This window comes from Actinia tenebrosa, unplaced genomic scaffold (genome assembly GCF_029948245.1).
Source record: "Actinia tenebrosa isolate PJP-AT-01 unplaced genomic scaffold, QUT_ActTen_1.0 PGA_scaffold9__36_contigs__length_13948895, whole genome shotgun sequence".
In the NCBI taxonomy this organism is placed as follows: domain Eukaryota; kingdom Metazoa; phylum Cnidaria; class Anthozoa; order Actiniaria; family Actiniidae; genus Actinia; species Actinia tenebrosa.
Window position 1 is genome coordinate 1342683 of NW_028292586.1, and position 21787 is coordinate 1364469.

The 21787-nt window shown below is 35.1% G+C and overlaps 3 protein-coding genes across 4 annotated transcripts in view; 2 read left to right on the top strand and 1 right to left on the bottom strand.

Annotated features, from left to right (window-relative positions):
• Positions 1-21787, top strand: part of LOC148904456 (uncharacterized) — a 130809-nt gene that overhangs the window by 101785 nt on the left and 7237 nt on the right. The gene's annotated exons all lie outside the window — the stretch shown is intronic.
• Positions 994-3785, top strand: LOC116289275 (DNA-directed RNA polymerase I subunit RPA12). The gene is made up of 4 exons (XM_031696172.2): positions 994-1164; positions 1368-1465; positions 2611-2720; positions 3025-3785. The coding sequence occupies exons 1-4, from the start codon at positions 1029-1031 to the stop codon at positions 3047-3049; spliced, it is 369 nt and encodes a 122-aa protein (XP_031552032.2). The 5' UTR covers positions 994-1028; the 3' UTR covers positions 3050-3785.
• LOC116289274 (uncharacterized) lies at positions 3608-21686 on the bottom strand. 2 transcript variants are annotated; one of them, XM_031696171.2, is made up of 6 exons: positions 21599-21686; positions 18460-18531; positions 18147-18257; positions 10105-10203; positions 9498-9608; positions 3608-8947 (listed from the first exon to the last, which is right to left on the bottom strand). In XM_031696171.2, the coding sequence occupies exons 2-6, from the start codon at positions 18529-18531 to the stop codon at positions 8831-8833; spliced, it is 510 nt and encodes a 169-aa protein (XP_031552031.1). In that variant the 5' UTR covers positions 21599-21686; the 3' UTR covers positions 3608-8830. The 2 variants fall into 2 exon arrangements, with proteins under 2 accessions (XP_031552031.1, XP_031552029.1); XM_031696169.2 differs by lacking the exon at positions 21599-21686 and adding an exon at positions 19767-19968.

The window sequence follows — 21787 nt, forward strand, 5'->3', positions numbered from 1 at the left end:
CAAGTATACCACACTAATACCATGTCTTATTATACACCTGGACTGTAAGTATACCACACTAATATCATGTCATATTATACACCTGGACTGCAAGTATACCACATTAATACCATGTCATATTATGCACCTGGATTACAAGTATACCATACTAATACCATGTCATATTATGCACCTGGACTACAAGTATACCACACTAATACCATGTCTTATTATACACCTGGACTACAAGTATACCACACTAATACCATGTCATATTATACACCTGGACTACAAGTATACGACATTAACACCATGTCATATTATATACCTGGACTACAAGTATACCACACTAATACCATGTCATATTATACACCTGGACTACAAGTAAACCACACTAATACCATGTCATATTATACACCTGGACTGCAAGTATACCACACTAATACCATGTCATATTATACACCTTGACTGCAAGTATACCACACTAATACCATGTCATATTATACATCTGGACTGCAAGTATACTACACTAATACTATGTCATATTATAGAACTGGATTATGAGCAGAAAAGAAAAAACTATTTGGATTAAAGAAACTTGTCCTATTTCTTATTTGGTAGTGCTGTATAGTGCTACAATATGTCAAAAAAACGTCAAAGAGATAGCTCGACAGAAAAGAACTACGGACTTGAGATAAAGACATTGAGTAAGAAGCAGCAATATAAACAAATCAACGATGCATTCTAACTCCATCGGTCACATGAGGTTATAGTTGCGAAATGCGAAGTGCAGCAATAGTCGCCATTTCTATTCGCCATCCTACTAACTACTATCTTCTATTTCTCTCCAAGTTCTTTTAAGTAGGTGTACAAGCAATAATATATATGGAAAAATACTTACTGAAAAGATGAATAAAACTCTTACCCACCACGAGGTTTTTCTTTCAAATGGAAAAGAGCGGGAAACGATGAAGTATTATTCTTACTTCGGGCCTCCTGTGGTTAACACAGGTAACCCATCTAACAGTCAAAGTTAACAAGAATCCAACATGGCGGACAGACGTACAGTTGAATCGTTTGAATGCGATCCCGATTTCTGCCCAGAGTGTGGTTCGATCTTGCCGTTACCTGGACTAGACGATGTTGTTTCTTGTAGGATTTGTGATTTCCAAAAAGATACCTCAGGTAAAATGAAAATATTTGAGTAAAATTCAATTCTCTGTTTCAAAATGTTCACAGAATGACTTGAAGTCTCTCTTTCTGAACATCTATCTTCTTACTTTTAAACTTCGTAGCTTTAAAGCAACCAGATTTATTTTCTATTTTAGAAGGATTTCAACTCTTTTCCTAAAGTATTTAATTCAATTTTATAATTTTACAATGTTTAGAATTTGAAGGAATAGAAGTTCACTCAAGAAAAGTCTTCAACGAAGTGAAAGAAAAGAAAATCAGTATAGAAGATGATGAAGATCCAATAGGACCCATGGTTAGTGGGATAGACCCCTTTACCTTGTAATCCCATTTCATATTCACTATGTGTCATTCCCTAGAGTATCATGTCTTTGTTTATAATGGTTGCACATGAAAAGACACATTAATTTGATACAATTAAAACGAAGAATTTTATTCTTAAGGGAAAGACACATGGTCTAAAATGGAAAAGAACATTAATATTAATGAAAATAATGGGGTTCTTATATAGTGCATTTCACAATGTCTCAATGCACATTGCAGTGGAGGACTTTACAGGCTCCATGTTAAGGTGCTATTAGCAGCCATGCAGCTTACAATCATGAGTGATTGGTTAGTACATTAGTGTTATGCCTCCAAATTTGGTACAAGCTGTTGAACCGGGAGACAATCCCCTACACTTACACGAATAATTCAACAGGTTCTATTATGTTCCCCATTTACTGTAGGTTAGTAAGGGTTGGGAGACAGGGCTTACGGTTTTAAGTCCTTGTCTGAGAAGACTTGAAGGTCTAACCATTTGCAGATATAATTACAAAGGCAGCACCTTCTCCTCAGTTATTTTAAGACACTGAGTGTTGGTCTGGCAGAGGCTTGAACCACGGCCTCCCGCACAACAGACAGACGCTCTTACCAACTGAGCTAACCGGGTGGCGGTTACAGCCAAAGTAAAGAGGTCTATTAGTCTACATGATCCCCTCCATTTCCTCGCCCCCATCCCCCCCCCCCCCTCCCAAGGTCTATTGACAGTTATCCCCAAATAAAAATATACCCAACCTCCCCCTCAATTTCACTATTCCAAACCCCTGCTCCCTCATTATCTTCACCTACAAGATCTTTACCATTGCAAATGCTTCCTTACCCTCTACCCCTTAATTCAAAGCTTTTTACCAGCTGCAAAATACTAAGCATATTTTTTTCAAAATAGTGTCAACTCATGGAAATCCATTGTATTTCATTTTAAAAAAGATTCATTATTACATTGAGCTTTGCATCTGGGGATAGGGGTCACGTTTTCTTCATGCTATTGAAACTGGCCATGGAATTAAATGTAAATATTAGCGCTAGTGGTGATCTCTACATTACTCTTCCAAGTAGTGTCCCCTCAGTTTCAGTGTGTAGATGTGCCACAAGTCAACATGCCTTATATTTTGATTGAAGGTTGACAGAAAGTGTTCTAACTGTGGCCATGAAGGAATGACATACCAGACACGACAGACCCGATCAGTTGATGAAGGACAAACAGTATTTTATAACTGTCCTCATTGCAAGTAAGTTTCATTTAGAAATGCATCATTTATGCATTTTATCTTACAACCACCACTCCCCATCAGGGGCTCCTCGCGAGGTTCACTCCACACGCCCTACCACTACATTCTATATTTAAAACATACGACACTCAACTCACATGTTGATCTTTATCGAGGGAGGAAACTGGAGGTCCCAGAGAAAAACCCTCATAGCAAGAGAGAAAACAAGACATCAAACAATTCAACTGGCCTGTGGCACATGCAACCCATGCTATCCTGTTCACTACATTTGTTAATATTACTGAAAGGATATTGTTCTTTCCAGATATCAAGAAACAGAGCATTCATGATGTAGTCAACATCCAAAGGCAGGCTTTTTATCCAATATAATAACATCTGACTTATTCAATTGTTTGTACAATTGCTAAGTTATAATCAGCTGATTATCTGCTCCAAATGGTGGTCAAACACCGACCGTCATGACAGTACTATAAGCCATAAAGAATTCTACTAAAAACTTGTGATTCAGCTGATTAACATTCCACACTGGACAAGAAATGCCATCGAGTGAAACCAACCAATAAAAAAAACTGGTTCATGTAATATGGTAGAACAAATCTTTCAGAGGAAAATGAGAGAACATTGGAAGGAAAAAATAGCAAAAACACACAAAAAACAATCAGTACTTTGTTGAATGATTTTTCGAAAAACAGTTAACCATCTTTTCACGATTTGCCAATGTTTTTTTAATTATTTTCGGACAACCTTCAACATCATCAAATGTTAGTGACAATTACTCTTGCTTAGCAGCTTGATCGCTGTTCACTATTTTTTTTGTTTTGTTTGTTTGTTGGTTTTTGTTTTGTTTTGTTTATCAGTCTTTTAGAGAAAAGAAAACAGTCTCAACATACGAGATAATGTACTCTTTTATTGCAAATAATTTGTAAAAAAGATTTGGGGTAAGAATAGCTATGATTGTTCAAAACACACCTTTAAACTAGTCGTTTCTTCAACAATCGATCAGTTGCCAGCTCATCACAACCAAAATCAACATATTATTAAAGATACAGTTTACCTAGTAAATAAGTGTGCTTGATGACCAATCAAATCAGACACTATTTTTAGATCATTAGACAAGAAAGTGTCTCATTCAATATCCAAATGTTGAGATGTGGGTTGATAGAAAAGTAGGCCTAGCCATAACCAACTTTGAGGTGTTTCTTTCATGTTTTTTATCAGTTCTCAAACTATTAATATTTCTTGAAGAAAATCAAAGCAAAAGTTGACAAAGCTTTATGGTATTCGAGATCGCATATCCCAAATGGTATCCAGTAAATGCACCTTCAGAAGTTCTTCTGAATTACAGGGAACTTGCCCAAGGATCAACTTGGCTTATAGATAGGCAAGTTTGCGTATGCAATTCAGTCTGTAGGCAAGTTCACTGCAAAATTCCATCTAAACACAATTGCTGTATTAATTACTTTTTTACTTTTTTCCATGAAATATTAGTAAATTTGAGAAATCTTGTTCCAATCAAGCAATTTGAAACTGTTATTAATTACAGTCAAACCATCTCAAGCGTGAACACGTAGAGGTCATTAAAGACCTTATTTTTGGAATTTTGATTTTATTATTCGATCTGAACATTCATCATTATTGAAAAAAAGTCTTTAATATTAAGAAAAAAAGAATAGTTTGAAAATTCAAATAACTTGGCTCTTAGGCTCTTGTTCATAACGGAAACATGAGTCATTGATATTACAAATATTCCTTTCACTAGGCTTTGAAGACTTCATTTTGATAATGAATGTTCGAATCAAATAATGACGCCTGAGGTGGTTTTGACTGTAATGCATTTTCATTATTGTTCATCTTAAGCTCTCCTATCTTTCCTTTAATCCATAATGCCGTAACTCAAGCTAAACCAAACAACAATTTTATCAAGTGTCCCTGAAAACAACCTCTTGTAACTCAAACATTGAATGAGAATTTAGCATGTTTAGTTGAAAAAATGCAACACAATAATTAGCTGTGTTGCTAAATTAACTAAAAATAAAAAAATTACAATTACAATATATTATATGGATCATAGGAAAACAGAATGAGTCATAGATTCCCTTCTCTTTTTTGATGGCAAAGGGATAACCATCAATACACATTGTCCTTAGAATAGTAAAGGCCTTGTTACATATTGAAACTTTTAGCTGAAACTTGCATGCAATGCCGTTGGGAGACAATTTAGTTTCATGGGCATTAGACAGCGCAACTTAGGGTGAAACTTATGCCACAAGAAAGTTTCACTAAAAGTAGAACTGTGGGCTTTAAAAGAATTGCTGGGTTTCAATCAGCTGATAAAAGTCTTTGAATCTCATTATCTTCTTCAAATTATTGTCAAAATAATGCTGACCACCATGTGCTGTCAACCCGAGAGAATTTTATTCTACAGGAAATGATACCAAGTGGAACCCAGCAATAAATGAATTTTAGAATGAACAAACTAGTGGACTGTAGAGGTTTTGCAACATCCCATGCCCACGCCAATAATACAGCTTGGGCTGCCTGTGGTTAGATCGCAGAACAATAGAATCCCTTTGCTCTTGGGAATTGAATTCTTTCTCAAAAAAAAGTAAAATGATGTATTGTTCCTGCCATCCAACATGTCACGTGGTGGTGCAATACCTCTATTACAAATCCTGCATTCTGATTGGCTCTACTAGTGGTCTATTTTCCATATTCAATGGTCAGGTAGGAAAATATCATTTTGTTACAAATCCTGCATTCTGATTGCCTCTACTAGTGGTCTATTTCCCATATTCAATGGTCAGGTAGAAAAATATCATTTTGTAACAAATACTACTAACAGTCCAACTAGTTTTTGTACCAGAGCAATTTTACTTGGCCCATAAAAAGTATGATCACTAGTTCTACTAGTTTGTTTTCAGGCCAAGTAAAATCACTCTTACTCATGCATGAGCTATGGGGTTAAATAGACCAGTTTGGTGTCTAGAGGGCTTTCGATCTGTAGCCTATACATGCAGGCTATGGGTCTAATTGACACAAGTGAAAAACATCTACCCAATGCTTTAAGTGCGTATGCAAAACTTAAGGCTTATTCTTTCACATTTTCCTTTTTTAATACAGTATCTTGGTCTCACAAAAATATACTCGCGAACGCTTTTTCAAGGTTAATATGGAATTTTAAATAATAAACTGAAATTGAAAAAAATGTAAAATACAACAAAGAATGATATATTTTTATATAAAACATCTACTTTAAGAAAATAATGCTTTAAGCTAACATATAAGGGAGCATTCATAATCTATGGATGGGGGGGACTTTGGGGATTATATATTTTGAAATTTTTTTTTTTTTGTGTGGCCTGCCACTCAAACAACATTTTTTAGTGACCCCCAAAAATAGACTTTCAGTAGACACTATTAAATATCATAACATATAAAATCAATAATTATTATGAACGCTCCCTAAAAATAAATAATTGGCAACATATTAATAGAGCGCATAAAAACTAAAAACTATTAAAATTTTGTGTAAGTCATTATTTATCGCTAAATGAACTTCTATTCACCGTTTTCCATGCATCGGTTCACTGGTCAAACACAAAGCACTCAGTCGAGGTTGCAAGGTTCAAATTTGAATAATCCTTTGAAAGTACCTTGGTGCCTCGTTTGAGCGCTTTGTGTTTGACCAGTGAACCAATGTATGGTAAATGATGAATAACAGTCATCTTATTTTTAAATCAGTGAATGCCCGAGAGACTTTTGATTTATTTTTGAGGTACGTACAGGCCAGAGACATGGATATCTTTGGTCTATATATAGATCAAAGATTCAGATAAAAAAATACTCATGTTTCAGGTTTTCTAATCCTAATTCCCTGAGTGTTTGCCTCTACTTTAGTCAAAAACTATTACACTACAGGAAAACCACTAACTTTTGCAAAAATTAAATTTCTCTCTATACATATATACATTTCTCAAGTTTTTAAATTAACTCAAAGAGTTTTTTCGGTATCTGTCAAAATTCTTGAATGTGATCACTAGACGAATGGTTGTCAGAGTACGTACGTGGCAGTCTTAATTGCAGCTTTCTCGTGAAAATCAACTTTTATAAGTAGGCTGTAAATAATATATGCACTGAACTGACAACTTGAAACATGAGTATTTTTGCTAGTTTTAAATATTCAATTAATTTTTGTTAATTTTAAATAATCAATCCAATTAATTATAATAAATCGATGAGTAGTTCCAGAAAATATTCATGCCCGACCCATGCATGGGGAAATTGGAAATTCTGGAGGGGACGGGGTCAGAGACAGAACAAAATTACAGAGTTTGTATAGAAGAAAATTGGAAGTTCCTGGGGGTAGGAGGGCCGGATCGTTTTACCAATTCCAACCATGGTGGTGGAGGTATGGATATTTTCTGGAACCACACAATAAATATGAAACTAAGTTAATTTCTAATAATTTCTAATCAACGTTCCGTGATTACAGAAATAAGTCAAGGCTGTGGGACTGATGAAGGACTGATGAAAGCTGTGAGATATATAAAAGTTGAAATATTTCCAAATTCAAAATATTTTTGCTTTGAGTTCAAGATTTTTGATTTCATAATATATGATACTTTCCAGAGGAAAGGGTACTGCGATCAATAACCTTTTCTCAAATAATACTGTTAAACATTTATGTGAAGCATGGATTATGAAAAAGATAACTGTCAATGTATAACAACAAGGAATAGTTAAGAATTTTTTTTCAATTTGTTTGACAGTATACCTAATACATATAATATGACGAAACCAAATTTCCAAAACCATTCATTTTTCTAAAAATATATGCTGAAAAATATTTTATAAAAACCATTAAGCATATATATATAGGCCACAATATTTGAAACCTCAAACTTTCGTATTAAAGACCCATTGCTACTTACCATGATGCATCACAATTTGTTTACATTTTGAATCGTGACTCCACTGAAAAAACAATTCCAACATTTTGAATAAACTCTTAGATAGTCCCTAAAGCCGTAAAAGAATGTAAAAGAATCATTATTGTGCCTTAGTGCTATGTCGGAAAAGGATTTAATATAATCATGGACCATGAAATTTATCTGTGACCATGGTGCATCACGGTAAGTGGCAATGGGTCTTTAAACTAATTATGAATTTATTTTGTGAGGTTTCAACTTGTTAAAAATCTCTGTAGCCTCAGTATAGAAATTTGAAAGATCGACTGTGCCATATGCAGAATTGACAGCGTACATTACATTATGAACCAACTCAAATGTGAACACGTAGAGGTCATTAATGACTTTATTTTTGGATTCTTGATTTCATTTTTCTATTTGAACATTCATTATTGAAATAAAGTCTTCAAAGCCTAGCATATACCAAAGCCATCAGCATAATATATAGCTAAAATGCAAGAGCGTTTTGTGCAAGGAATATGTAATATTAATGGCTTGCCTTCCGTTTCTGCTATAAACAAGAGCCTACGAGCCAAGTTAAACAAATTTTCAAACTATTATTATCTTTTGAATATTGAAGATTAGTTTTCAATAATGAATGATTGAAATAAAAAAAGAAATCAGGAATCCAAAAATAGGAAGCCATTATAAATGTCTGCCTCTACATGTTCAAGCTTGAGGTGGTTTGACTGGAAACCTAACACTTGCCAAATGACAGCTCATAACAATTAACATTCACAGTATTAAAAATGGTCTTTAAATCCCAATCTGGGGAATATAAAATAATCTTCTCCCATTGATTGACAACTTTTCTTAAAAAGCTTTCCAATTGTTTTGAACCATATGACCAGCTAAGGATTTTAAAATACCTGACCAAGCAGTTCATTTTACAACTATTAGCTTGCTTCAATGATTTTAAGTAAGCCAAGTTTTGTGTGACTGCTAGCTATACCTGCTATAAATAACACTGAAGGGGATAAAAAGATAATATCATGTTTAACATGTTACTTTACCTATTAATTATTACGTTATTATTATTATTCTATAATATTATTAATATTATAACTATTTTCTACATTAAATGTTTTGGGGAAAATTTCTCTTTTTAAATGAAATATAATAATTTTTAACATTTTACTTATTTTACTCATCTACATCCATCGCTTTTTCTTCATTTGGCTCGGTGGTATCCATTTTTTCTTCAATAGATTTTGCATTGAAAGTGCAAATCCCATCCCCAAATGTTCCTTCAACATGACTCTGTAGATCAGATACAATTGAAAGTGTCAATAAAAGAAATTAACTTTGCACCATTTCATGTAAGGAAACAACTAGTTGAATCTCATATTTTGTGAAAATTAGATTTTAATGATTCAGTTTAACTTACACTAGCTTAAGGTGACTGCCTGCTTTTGGAAATTGATTTTAAACTTCAATTTTCCGAATTGAAATTTAATGCTGATTCCAAATCTGGAAAGAAGAATTGGGTGTCCCTAACTTGTTTTCGAGATAATCAGCATTTAGTGGAAGCCTACGTTTTGCCCTGTTGAAGCTAAAAACGCGTATGGTTCTTCAATAAAATCTTGTAGATTTTTCAGCGGTTTTTGAGCGCGCGCACATATCATGGGGCTCAAATCGAACATTCAAAAGTAGGCAGCCACCTTAATGCCTATACATCTTACAGCATTGTGCAGTCAGGCTGCTGCAGGCTTTGCAGACACATCAGACATTCATATTACCACGTGCCTTAACATACAAAACCAAAGTACGTACTCATAAATTAAAATTAGCGTATATTTAATGTACTTACAAGCCTCAAGGAACAATCGTTAAGAATATGGGAACTGAGTTGCCCTTTTAAACATATTTCCCCACAAACAGCACAGGGTTTGAACTCCTTGTTACATTGGAATTGGTGTACCTGCAATAAATAATGGAAAGAAAATTAACAATCAATATGCCCTTTGCATTAACAGGTCATATGACCCATTACCCCTCCCCCCACCTTTTAAAAGAAGCGGTTATGTCAAAGTGAACCCATGTATCACCACAGGCAGCCCAAGCTCTGTTCTAAAGTGGTATTCTAGAGAACGTTATGGGAATTTGTTTCGATTGTATTTTAAATTGAAGAATAAAGTTTTCTAATCAAAACATGTAGTCTTGATTTTATGCCCTGTGCTCAATTTTGAACAAACACATTTTATCCACAATAAAAATAAATAATAATTTAATACTAATTAATAAATAATAGCTGATTGAGCGTACTTTGAAGAGAATGTCTGATATTTTTAAAAACAAGTTGTCCAGTTACACTTGCTTTTTAAGTCAGGTTAAATAATGCCTCTGGTCTGAAATATGACAGCTGCAGCCTGTTGTGAATATAAGAATTAAAACTGCGATTTTATTATTATTAATACCTTTATAAGCATGGCAGGTGTACCTCGCCATTTACACCCTAGGTGTGAATTTGGACATGGATCCAAAGAAGAAAGCCACTCATCATGATGAGAGCCATCCTAACAAATTTAAAGTATATATAAAAACATTCATTTTAAGCATGCCTATCACCCTTCTGACAATACTAGTACTCTCAGTGTTGATTCTACATGGGGTAAGATGTGGAATGACCCGAAAATATTTCATAGTTTGAGTGCGGCTTCTTGAAGTTATAAAGGTTTTTCCATGCCATATGCTAATAATGTTGTACGTATGAGGAGGCATTTATAGTTATTTGTTGTTCCTCGTAATTAACTCGAAACACCGGCTTCTATGTGAAAACTAACTTGCAATAATTTCGATAAGAGCAATGGGAAAAACAATGACGTATTCCAAATTTTATTTATGTGTGCCAGTAATGTTTTGTATATTAAATGATTACTTCTCATACGTCACAGCATTAGCATATGCCATGGAAAAAACTTTATAATTTCAAGAAGCCGCACTCAAACTATGAAATATTTTCAGGTTATTCCACATCTTACCCCATATAGAATCAATACATGTGAATATTGTCAGAAGGGTGATAGGCACTTTAAAGACAAAAGCAGCCCTTAAACGCTATAGTCCTATTTACAGCCAGCTGTTATAGAATCATCACCTATACTAGCTGGTGACTGGTCATGACTGCCAGCTGTCAAACCATCACCAAATTAAGTGAGTTGACAGCAATATAACTGGATGCCTTAGACTACTTCAAGCTAAGAGTTCCACTTAATTTAAGGTGTCTCCAACACAATTGCAAGTGAATTAAGCAATTTTTTCAGCTTGCTCTTATCGCTTCAAAAATACTCGAATATTTCTGAATTTAGCGTGTGATGGCTCAAACATTATATATATATATATATATATATAAGAAATCTGTGAATCAATTTTCCGTAAAATAGTGCTCAATACATCGATAGAAGTAGAGCAGAATATTTGTTTGAGAAGAAAAAGTCAAGACAACATTTTTCCCGACAAGCCTGTTTCGTGAATTGCTTCACTCTTCAGGGGATTTAATGATAAGAATATTCGTTACTATCATTTATATAGAAAAAGTATACATAATTAATTAGTGGATGTAGTTTAGCTGTTGCGTAATAATGCTTTGTTTCTGTGGCGGCATGAAGATACAAGTTCGTTGCGCTTATTTAATGATGAGAGTTCCGGTCGATAAATTATTAGAAACTTTTCTTTAAGACAAAGGTTACATCTTTTGCTGGAGCTGTTGTAGGCGGAGCTTGAAGATAGGACGCACCATAAAATGGAGTAGCTGATATTACCGTTCTTGAGAGTCCAGATGTATTTGCTGAGTTCAGTCGAGTTTTTATGTTGTTCATGGCGGAATGAGGCGGTGTGGTTTCTGTATCTTGTTTTGAAGTCGTTTTCTGTGAGTCCTATGTATGTTGCGGTAGTGTTGTTGTCCTTTCTTGTGACGGTGGCTTGGTATACAACTGATGATTGGAGGCAGTTGCCATTAAGCGGGCAATTGTTCTTTTGTCGGCAGTTGCATGTTTTCTTGTCCTTTGTGTTGTTTGCGGTGTCGTTGTCGTCTCTCGGTGGATGTAAAATGCGCTTGTTATGATTGTCAATGATTTGTTTGGCATTGTTCATGCAGCTGTAACTGATCTTGATGGTGTTACGATTAAAGACTTTCCTAAGATTATGGCCTCGTAACACCATCAAGATCAGTTACAGCTGCATGAACAATGCCAAACAAATCATTGACAATCATAACAAGCGCATTTTACATCCACCGAGAGACGACAACGACACCGCAAACAACACAAAGGACAAGAAAACATGCAACTGCCGACAAAAGAACAATTGCCCGCTTAATGGCAACTGCCTCCAATCATCAGTTGTATACCAAGCCACCGTCACAAGAAAGGACAACAACACTACCGCAACATACATAGGACTCACAGAAAACGACTTCAAAACAAGATACAGAAACCACACCGCCTCATTCCGCCATGAACAACATAAAAACTCGACTGAACTCAGCAAATACATCTGGACTCTCAAGAACGGTAATATCAGCTACTCCATTTTATGGTGCGTCCTATCTTCAAGCTCCGCCTACAACAGCTCCAGCAAAAGATGTAACCTTTGTCTTAAAGAAAAGTTTCTAATAATTTATCGACCGGAACTCTCATCATTAAATAAGCGCAACGAACTTGTATCTTCATGCCGCCACAGAAACAAAGCATTATTACGCAACAGCTAAACTACATCCACTAATTAATTATGTATACTTTTTCTATATAAATGATAGTAACGAATATTCTTATCATTAAATCCCCTGAAGAGTGAAGCAATTCACGAAACAGGCTTGTCGGGAAAAATGTTGTCTTGACTTTTTCTTCTCAAACAAATATATATATATATATACATACTGTGGTTTGCATAAACTTTGACCATTTGTGCATATATATACAAGTATATCAAAAGTATGGGCCGGTATGGGTATGGTGTATAATATGTTTACATAAGTAACTTGTTGGGTAGGTGGGTATGGCTATGGTGTATCATGTTTACATAAGTAACTTGTTGGGTAGGTGGGTATGGGTATGGTATATAATATGTTTACATAAGTAACTTGTTGGGTAGGTGGGTATGGGTATGGTGTATCATATGTTTACATAAGTAACTTGTTGGGTAGGTGGGTATGGCTATGGTATATAATATGTTTACATAAGTAACTTGTTGGGTAGGTGGGTATGGGTATGGTGTATCATATGTTTACATAAGTAACTTGTTGGGTAGGTGGGTATGGGTATGGTTTATAATATGTTTACATAAGTAACTTGTTGGGTAGGTGGGTATGGGTATGCATGGTGTATCATATGTTTACATAAGTAACTTGTTGGGTAGGTGGGTATGGGTATGCATGGTGTATCATATGTTTACATAAGTAACTTGTTGGGTAGGTGGGTATGGCTATGGTGTATCATATGTTTACATAAGTAACTTGTTGGGTAGGTGGGTATGGGTATGGTATATAATATGTTTACATAAGTAACTTGTTGGGTAGGTGGGTATGGGTATGGTATGTAATATGTTTACATGAGTAACTTGTTGGGTAGGTGGGTATGGGTATGGTATGTAATATGTTTACATGAGTAACTTGTTGGGTAGGTGGGTATGGGTATGGTATATGATATGTTTACATAAGTAACTTGTTGGGTAGGTGGGTGTGGGTATGGTATATATGTTTACATAAGTAACTTGTTGGGTAGGTGGGTATGGTATATGATACGCTTACATAAGTAGTTTGTTGAGTAGGTGGGTATGGGTATGGTAATGATAAGTATAGGTTATTAGGTGGATATAAGTATGGATTATTATGGTATATTACATGTCAATATAAGTAGGATCAGATGTCTTATAAGTAGGCATTCAACAATTTTTCTATCGCTCACACCCTTCACTGGTCATGGCTGCAGTTCTCATATAGTATATTTAGTGCTTCAGAAATCAATATACAGTTCATCATAAAATAACTGTTATGAATGTCGCGTTCTGATTGGTTTGGAGCGTGCTTTATGAGAGCACATTGCACCTGCGCGCACTTTCCGTTGCGTCATTCCTATCTATTATTGTAATTTGTATTTCATAAAAGAAATAAAAAACTTGCTTGCTGTGCTGTGTGCAGTCATAAAGCAAGTCCGCTATGCGTCGTGCTTCTCCTAACACTTCTCTCGTGTTCTGCCAACCCCCGTGTGCTTTATGACGGCACACAGCACGCGCACGCGTTTTCTATTTTTTCAATGGTGGATGGATAGTATATAGTGGATAATCGATAGCAAAATTGCTCAAATTTAACTCACTGAAGTTAGAAAAAAAACTCATTAAAAAATTTTTAATCAGGAGTGCCAGAATTAAGTTCTGGGTATGAATTTTGATAAATATTCAGCAGAAATTACAGTGCGACTACTCCAACCAAAGCCACCTCGACAAATTTTCCACAAATTATCCAATAGAGTATTTAGACAATAGATTAGCGGCAAATTTTGAATTTAAATATTCTTCCATTGTTCCGGTTCATGGTAAAACTAAATGATGAAGAAGAGCTTGTAATATATTTTCTTTGTATAAATTAGTGATTTGTGTCACCAAAGATATAGAAAAATAGTAATGTACGACTTCAAATATGACAGGAAAGCAAATCAGAGACCATATAAAACACAGTCTTTATGATTAAAGTTTGTTTCTTCCAGACAAAGATATTATCAGGCTGACACTGTTAGATCTTATCACTATGTTGCTATGCTATAGCACGTTTATATTCGACAACAAAGGTGCCGGCAGTCTTCTAAGCCGTGTTAACCCATGGATATTTGTCCGATTTGTAGCAATTCTATTGTTCAGATTCCTACTTTTGATTGGCTAATTTGTGGAAAATTTGTTGAGGTGGCTTTGGTTGGAGTAGTCGCACTGTAATGTCTACGTTGACTTACACCAACAGAGATCAAAGGCACTTTTGAAATTAATTAATTTGCAGAGAAGTAGGCTTATAATCTTCACAAGGTTTGGATGGTTGAGGATTCTTAAGGCTATTAAGAACTGCAGTTGTCCAAAAGTGAAGAGGGTGAGTGCTAGAAAAGCTGTATGCAGCGCTAGCCTCGCTCATTATAATCATTAATATTCCCTTTCTGAGTGAATATTCCCTTTCTGAGTTCCCTGCACCATCTTGAAAGGTAGCCGTGCTTTAAAATCAAAGCAAGACAAACGGCGAGCTTGCAGCAATGATAAAGATCTTTTTTTTAACACCTTGGACATTATTATTCATGTCTCTATCACTGCAAGCTCGCTTGGATGCAAAGGCACTGCTTTCTTTCAAGATGGCACAGGGAAATCAGTTAAGGGGACTATTAATCTTGAGGAAAGAATAAGAAAAGATTTCATGTGAACATAATATATAGAAAGCAGTGTCATGTGGCAGATCATGATCTACCAGCATTGTGGATTTAACACTTGTGTATGCATGGATGCCCATGGCTTAAGTCTGCTTTACATGATTTTCAGTCAGAAATCTGATCTTATAAATAATAATATAATACTACCAGATAATCTTATTTATCTTGCCAAGAAAAGTTTTCACCTCTACAATTTCTCCTTCCTCCTTCCAATTAACTCATTCTCCTATACACAAAGATGTAAACAGCATTTTCTTAGCATTTTCATGTCATGACAATATAATATATAACAATAAAATAATAATAATTAAATAACATACTAGCTGATCAACAAACATTATAAATCAATTTTTAACTAATTGAAATACAGTAAAGCGCTGCAGGATAATGACAGTTTGTAACAAGTCTCGACAATACAAATAAATTTATACTATCATCAAGCATGCAAATTAGAGCCAGACATTGGACATATATTTGTCTTAGTATTTATTAAGTACACTTAATTCGGTACTCCTACGGAGTACAATTAATGCTATAATTATACTCCTTGCGATCAATCAGAGTCGAGTAATTTTGTTAATTGTACTCCGTAGGAGTACCGAATTAAGTCGTTATGGCAACACGGCCAAAACAATGTCAAAACAATTATTTTTTATCATTTTGTACTTAAAAAACATATAAATAAAATTTTAAAGCCATAAGAACTAATCTTTTTTATGCATTTCAGTTGTGCGATGGACTGAAAATCAGCTGCCAAATAGACAAAGATGAACGGCATCGCCTCGCATTTTTTACTGAAATTTTGTTGAGTGAACTATAAACAAAAAACCGCACGATCTTCTCGTACGATTTGGAATTAATAGACACTCGTTATGTTTTGAAAGTTCTTTTACAAGAACTTTCAAAACATTACTCGTGTCTATCAATTTCCAAATTGTACTCGAGATCGTGCCATTTCCTATACAAATACACAGGTGATTCTTTCAAAAAAAAAAAAAGAAAAAGAAGAAGATAAAAGACACATTTAAAATTAGGAATCAGCATTACAAAGGAGCGGGCCGCCATTTTGGATTATTGCTGGAGGTGATTTTCGTGTGAAAATCTGAGTTTCTCAACCAATCAGCACGCGAGGTTTTCAATAATCACCAGTGTATTTATACTAATACCAAATAATTAGCCCTGCAGACAGACTATAATTGGACTACTTGATTTGCAAGTCTTTTAGTGATGCTAGTCTGTTCCTGTTCCAATACATTCTGTCTGATATTAGTCAAACAGTCAATGCTTTTGGCTTTGGGCTACGAGTTCTGATCAGTAGTTAAGTAATTAATAAGGCTGTTTTTCACCTGAGTAGTTGAAATTCGAATTGGCATAGTTTGGAGTCAAAGCCGGAAGCAGTTCAAGCATAAATTGGGTGGTTCCAGAAAATATCCATCCCCCACCATGGAGGAAATTGTGAATTCCCAGGGGGTGGTGGTCAGAGGGGGAAAAAATGACAAGGTTTATATGGAAGAAAATTGGATATTCCAGATGGGTGGGGCGACCTTTTTCAAATTTCCTACAATTAATATATGGTGTGTATGGAAATTTTCTGGAACCATACATTGCAAGTGAAAACTAAGGGAAAAAATTTCGTTCCTTCGATTCCACTTCTGACTTGATTATAATTACCACTCCATTTTCTGATTTTCACTTTGTCATTTAGGTTTTTTAAGTTGCTTCCGATTCTGATTCCGACTTTGATTTTCTAGCTAACTGGTGAAAACCAGCCTAGTCTTTAACTAAGAGTATCTAAGCTGATTTTAACTAAAGTTAAGTTGACCATAAGTACATTATTTGCTGATGACGGCTCTTAACAAGTAATATTAATTAATAAAGTTCACATTGCCAGTTTGAAATCTTCAGTAGATAGCTAAATTAATAGTATCATAACCTTAGCAATAATGAGCAATTACTAAACTAAAAGAAATTTTTAAGCAAGATAATAATAATTTATGTCAAATGAACTATTACATTTCATTGACCTCTCGTTCAGTTCCCCAAACTCGAGGACCTCAGGAAACATGCAGAGGGAAGAATAAAAATGGAACAAAAATCCTTGGGGGTATCGCAGGGGCAGGTTTGGGAAAAGCCAAATCTTAAGATTGTAATTAAAACCCTATGGGGTAAGGTAGTGGGAGGGCGGGCGTAATTAAGGTATCAGGGTACCCCTAGCGACCATTGAGCATTCAACTCTTAATAGCGCAAAACCTTTTAATCGAAACCTCAACAGAGTATACGTTTTCTGAAAGCTGAATAAATTCAGAAACTATTCCTTTTTTCCTTTTTGTAAAATATGTTTATCCTTTTAAGTTAGAGCGAGTTATTCAAATTTTCACTGTGGCATCTTCGCGGAGTTCGATGACAGCCGGTAATGATCGGAAACCAATGCTTGTTACCTTTCCAAGATCACAAAACATTACTTGTCAAAAGTGTGTCTCCGATTTTTGATTAGTTGCCCAGTTGCTTTTTTATACGCTCCTAAAGTTATGACGCTGCTATATTAGCTGTATCTGAGCCAAAATCCACGATAACTTTTGGAAATAAGCAAAAAATCAAAAATCCAAGATGTCTTCCTCAAAATTTCAGTTAAATCGGTCAAATTTCCTTTGACATCAGACTCAAAATGTACGGGTAACTGAATGCAAAATCACTTCTGAGAAAAACGCAAAAATGTTTCCGACTGAGTGGAAGTGCCTTTGTCGACACAAACCGTATTTTTTCATTACTCGCTATTAAAAATCACTATCGAAATTTTTTGGGGGAAAATCGAAGAATATTATATATTTTATCGCAAAATGTGAAAATGTAAAAATCGATACTTTTGAGTAATTTTGGGATACCCTAGAATGCTGTAATATAACAGTTTAGAAAAGGATAATGTTCGAGAAAATCTGAAATCTTAATTTTTCATAAAGGATTCAGGATTTTTGGTCAACCACCTCCGAAAGAATTCAGAAAGCTGTCTGAAAAAAATTTGAAGGGTCTTTAATATGTCATAGTTTATCTAAAATAATTACCATTCTATTTCTGCAGCAATGCAGAATGTGGCTATAGTAGTACCCCTTCGGTATCGTGACATTGCAGCAGGAACATATGATGCGCCTGAAATTGCATCTGTTTGCATGGTCCTTCAAAAGAAAGCAAAATATTTTAAAGCTAAATAAATAGTAAGGCCAACAATGCACTGCATGTACACGTTTTGACAAACACTCCCTAATTATAAATACTGATTGACACCCACGAGCTAACACAATGCTCGAGTGCTTATGTGGGTCAGATCAGAATTGAAAAACCTATTGCAATCATGAATACATTTAATAATAAGCTCACCTCTGCAAGATGCTTTTCTTGGCCTATCCATTTACAGCCACCTTCATGGTTTGCACACCAAACTATATCCATCTTATATAAAATAAAGAAATGTGGTTTGTGGCCAGTGAAGTTTGTTTGTGTACATTAGGATACAAGAAATGGCAATTGTTCTTTTCTGTAGGAGCCAGGACCAAAACTCTGGATATTAAGTTTTAGTATAAGTACACAGGTGATTATTGAGAATCTCACGCGCTCATTGGTCGAGAAACTCAGATTATCACACAATAATCACCTCCAGCGATAATCCAAAATGGCGGCCAGCCGCTTTTTTGCTGTTACCGGGAAAAAATGTGTCTTATCTTTTTTATTCCTTTTTTTGAAAGAATCACCTGTGTATTTATACTAAAACAATTATTCACCTCAGGCTCAGTGAATATTGGGAACCTCAACTTTGTTTCGTTATTATTGCCCAATATTCACTGAGCCTGAGGTGATTAATTGTTAAATAATTATTTCAAAATTTGATGAAATAGGGTTCTTCTGTTGCCATAGCAACTTAATCTTTGTATCATATTTTGTGGTCATTGTTTATAATCATGCACAGTCTTCTGGGCCGTCTAGCCACCGTCATATATGATACATATAACATTCTTTTTTTTTTGTGGTGAGCATTATGGTTAAAGTATTTCTATATAAGAAAAAAAAAGTGCATTCCAGCCTCCTTAAAGTGTTGAACCTCTGAACCTTGAGGCTCAATGGTAACTTATCTTAACAATCATTGGGACTATGATACCAATGTATTTTTGCTAAAAAATAATAAAAGCGAACCGTAATTATAATTAATAGCAATTTTGAAAATCTGTAGGAATATTGAAATATAAAATCTGTGCAGTGGTATGTGTTAATGCAATGATGAATTTAAAGAATATGGCGTAGTAGAAATCACTATACTAGTAGAATCGTAAAAAATAAATACTCTCCAAATCAAACTATTGAAAAACATACAAAGCTATAGGCTTTAGTATTCTATTCATAAACTTCTAATAGAGTTTTAGTTTCTTTAAGACCCATTAGTTAGCTAGTCAAAAATAAGCTTATATATTAGGAATCCACTAAGTACTTGTTTAGCTATCTTTTGAAGCTTTGGTAAAGTTTTGAGTGCTTAAAAGGGATTTTATCTTATAAACGAGTTTTGGTAAAAACGAAAGCAAAAGATTGCTGCGTTTTATAAAAATGGCGGCGAGAAAGAAGGGACGGAATATCGAAGAATCAAGCCAACATTTCTGACAGATCGATGTGGATAGGGAAGGTTAATCATAGCTCACCTGATGAATCTTCTTCTCAGCCATTCGTCTGAGGTATTTTTGCCAGCCTTGCGACTAAAATACTTAAAAAAAACTACCCCAACCTCTCAATTGCTGTGGTCAAGCAAACCACTCCTTTTGAAGGATACCGTAATATGATGCAACTGTTTGAATTATCAGTGCACGTGTGATGGATTAAATTTTTGAGGTGGGGAGGGGGGGGGAGGCGAAAACCAAAAAAAAAAAATTCGAGCACAGCTTTAAAGAGTGAAAAAAAATCGCTCATGAGAAAAGAAAAGTGCCAGAAAAAAATCCAATTTATGTCAACAAAAAAAAAAAATTCCTGCACAGCCATGAGGTTTGAAAGATTCCTGCACAAAATCAATTGCCCAATCCCCCCTCCCCCCTCAAATCTAATGGTCCGTATTTTGACGTCATCAGTTCTAATTTTCAAATACAGCTCAACAATAAGTCTCCAAAATGCACAGGACTTCTACATTGTCTTTATCTCCTTTGACTATAAGATTCGTGGCGTCGCTATTGTCAGTGAGGTTTTATGTCTATGTTTTCTTCGATGATATCCGATATGACTGATATAACCCGCTGTAACGTCATTGTCGTCCGTCTAAGATTTTTTTTTTTTTTTTTTTTTTGCTTTTACATTTTGGTTTGTTTTGTTTAACTATATTTTACCTTATTTTATTTAGAAAATTAAATATTATTACTTGTTACTAGTATCGATGTTATGCTATACACAACACACGTATATATGTGCTTGAGGTGTCTGAGAGGTGGCACTTGGACACGACGGCCATGCCGTAACGTGTTTTAATTTTTAAACGACAAGCAATTATCATTAATGGCAGTACATAAATAAGGTCAATCAGTGCTAAAGCTAAGGCAAGTTGCGTGGGGAATCTCATTTATTTTCACAGAGGAAACAGAAAATCCCGTCATGCGAGGAAAGACGAGTTAAGAAAGCTTATGGTGATAATAGTAATGGGATATCCTGTTGGGCTTGTTTGCACCGACAAGTTCAATCAATATTATTTTGTGTGGTCTTAGTCGGATATATAAACGTTATAAATAACAATCTAAAACAAAACACTTAAGAGGTCAATTTGAGGCGGGATACTGTGGCAAACTTTAATTTATAAAGTAAAAAACCAGGTAAAATCCCGTCATGCGAGAGCAAAAAGGCTGGCTTAAATATATAATGTATAAACAAGAAGTATTGAGACATAACAGAGAATGGATATGTATCGTGTCTGTGCACCGATACGTTTGAATCAATATTTAGATCGAAAAAGATCATAAAATGCATGATTGATAGGCTGCCATATTTAACTCAATAAAGCCACACACGTAAGCGATAACAAGGTTAAATACACTCATGATAAAGCCGTTGAGTTGAAAAGGCTGATACAATACGTAACCCTGATCTCTAGAACAAATAATCCTTGCAGCTCGCACTCCGCGGCGTTTTCTTTTTTCTTTTTTTTTTTTTTTTTTTTTTTCATTGTTTACGACACACGCTTATAAATCTAAAACAGTTGAATTCATGAATACAGCGATTGATAAAGCACACGCCAGTACCGGTCGAATAAATATAACGTTATAATTTATAATGAGAAACAAGACACTCTTGAAGAAGCCTTAAAGCGCTTCACCTCCCTTCAATAAAGAGCAGCTGAACACTCAAATGGCTTCCTTACTGGCTTCCTTAGCTGCGTTCCTTCCGCTATAATTTGCATATTTACCCAGTAATACCCAGTAATTAGGAATTTTGATGCTTTTCAAATTCCTTAGATTCGACTTAGAGATTCGACTAATCTTTTTTTATAAGTACTTACGTTAATTGGAAGATTAAAACCCTTCAGTTATGCGTTCACTAAAATTTATATAACAAAATGACGCTCTGGATCGAACTGATGAAGGGGCTTTCCCTCGTCCCGAGTAGCTTTGCGCGCTTTGGGGAGAGGGGGGAGGGGGGAGGGGTGGGGTAAAGGGCGATTCCCTCTCGGATCCCTCCTGAATTTCCG

Excerpts from the sequence above, each read along its gene's own strand:
- LOC116289275 (XM_031696172.2), top strand. The coding sequence starts at position 1,029 with ATGGCGGACAGACGTACAGTTGAATCGTTTGAATGCGATCCCGATTTC. Across the intron at positions 1,466-2,610 it reads AAGATCCAATAGGACCCATG|GTTGACAGAAAGTGTTCTAA; the intron begins GTTAGTGGGATA and ends TTTTGATTGAAG. Across the intron at positions 2,721-3,024 it reads TATAACTGTCCTCATTGCAA|ATATCAAGAAACAGAGCATT; the intron begins GTAAGTTTCATT and ends TGTTCTTTCCAG.
- LOC116289274 (XM_031696169.2), bottom strand. The coding sequence starts at position 19,790 with ATGGCTGAGAAGAAGATTCATCAG. Across the intron at positions 18,532-19,766 it reads CTGAGAAGAAGATTCATCAG|ATGGATATAGTTTGGTGTGC; the intron begins GTGAGCTATGAT and ends ATTTTATATAAG. Across the intron at positions 10,204-18,146 it reads ATTGCTGCAGAAATAGAATG|GATGGCTCTCATCATGATGA; the intron begins GTAATTATTTTA and ends TAAATTTGTTAG.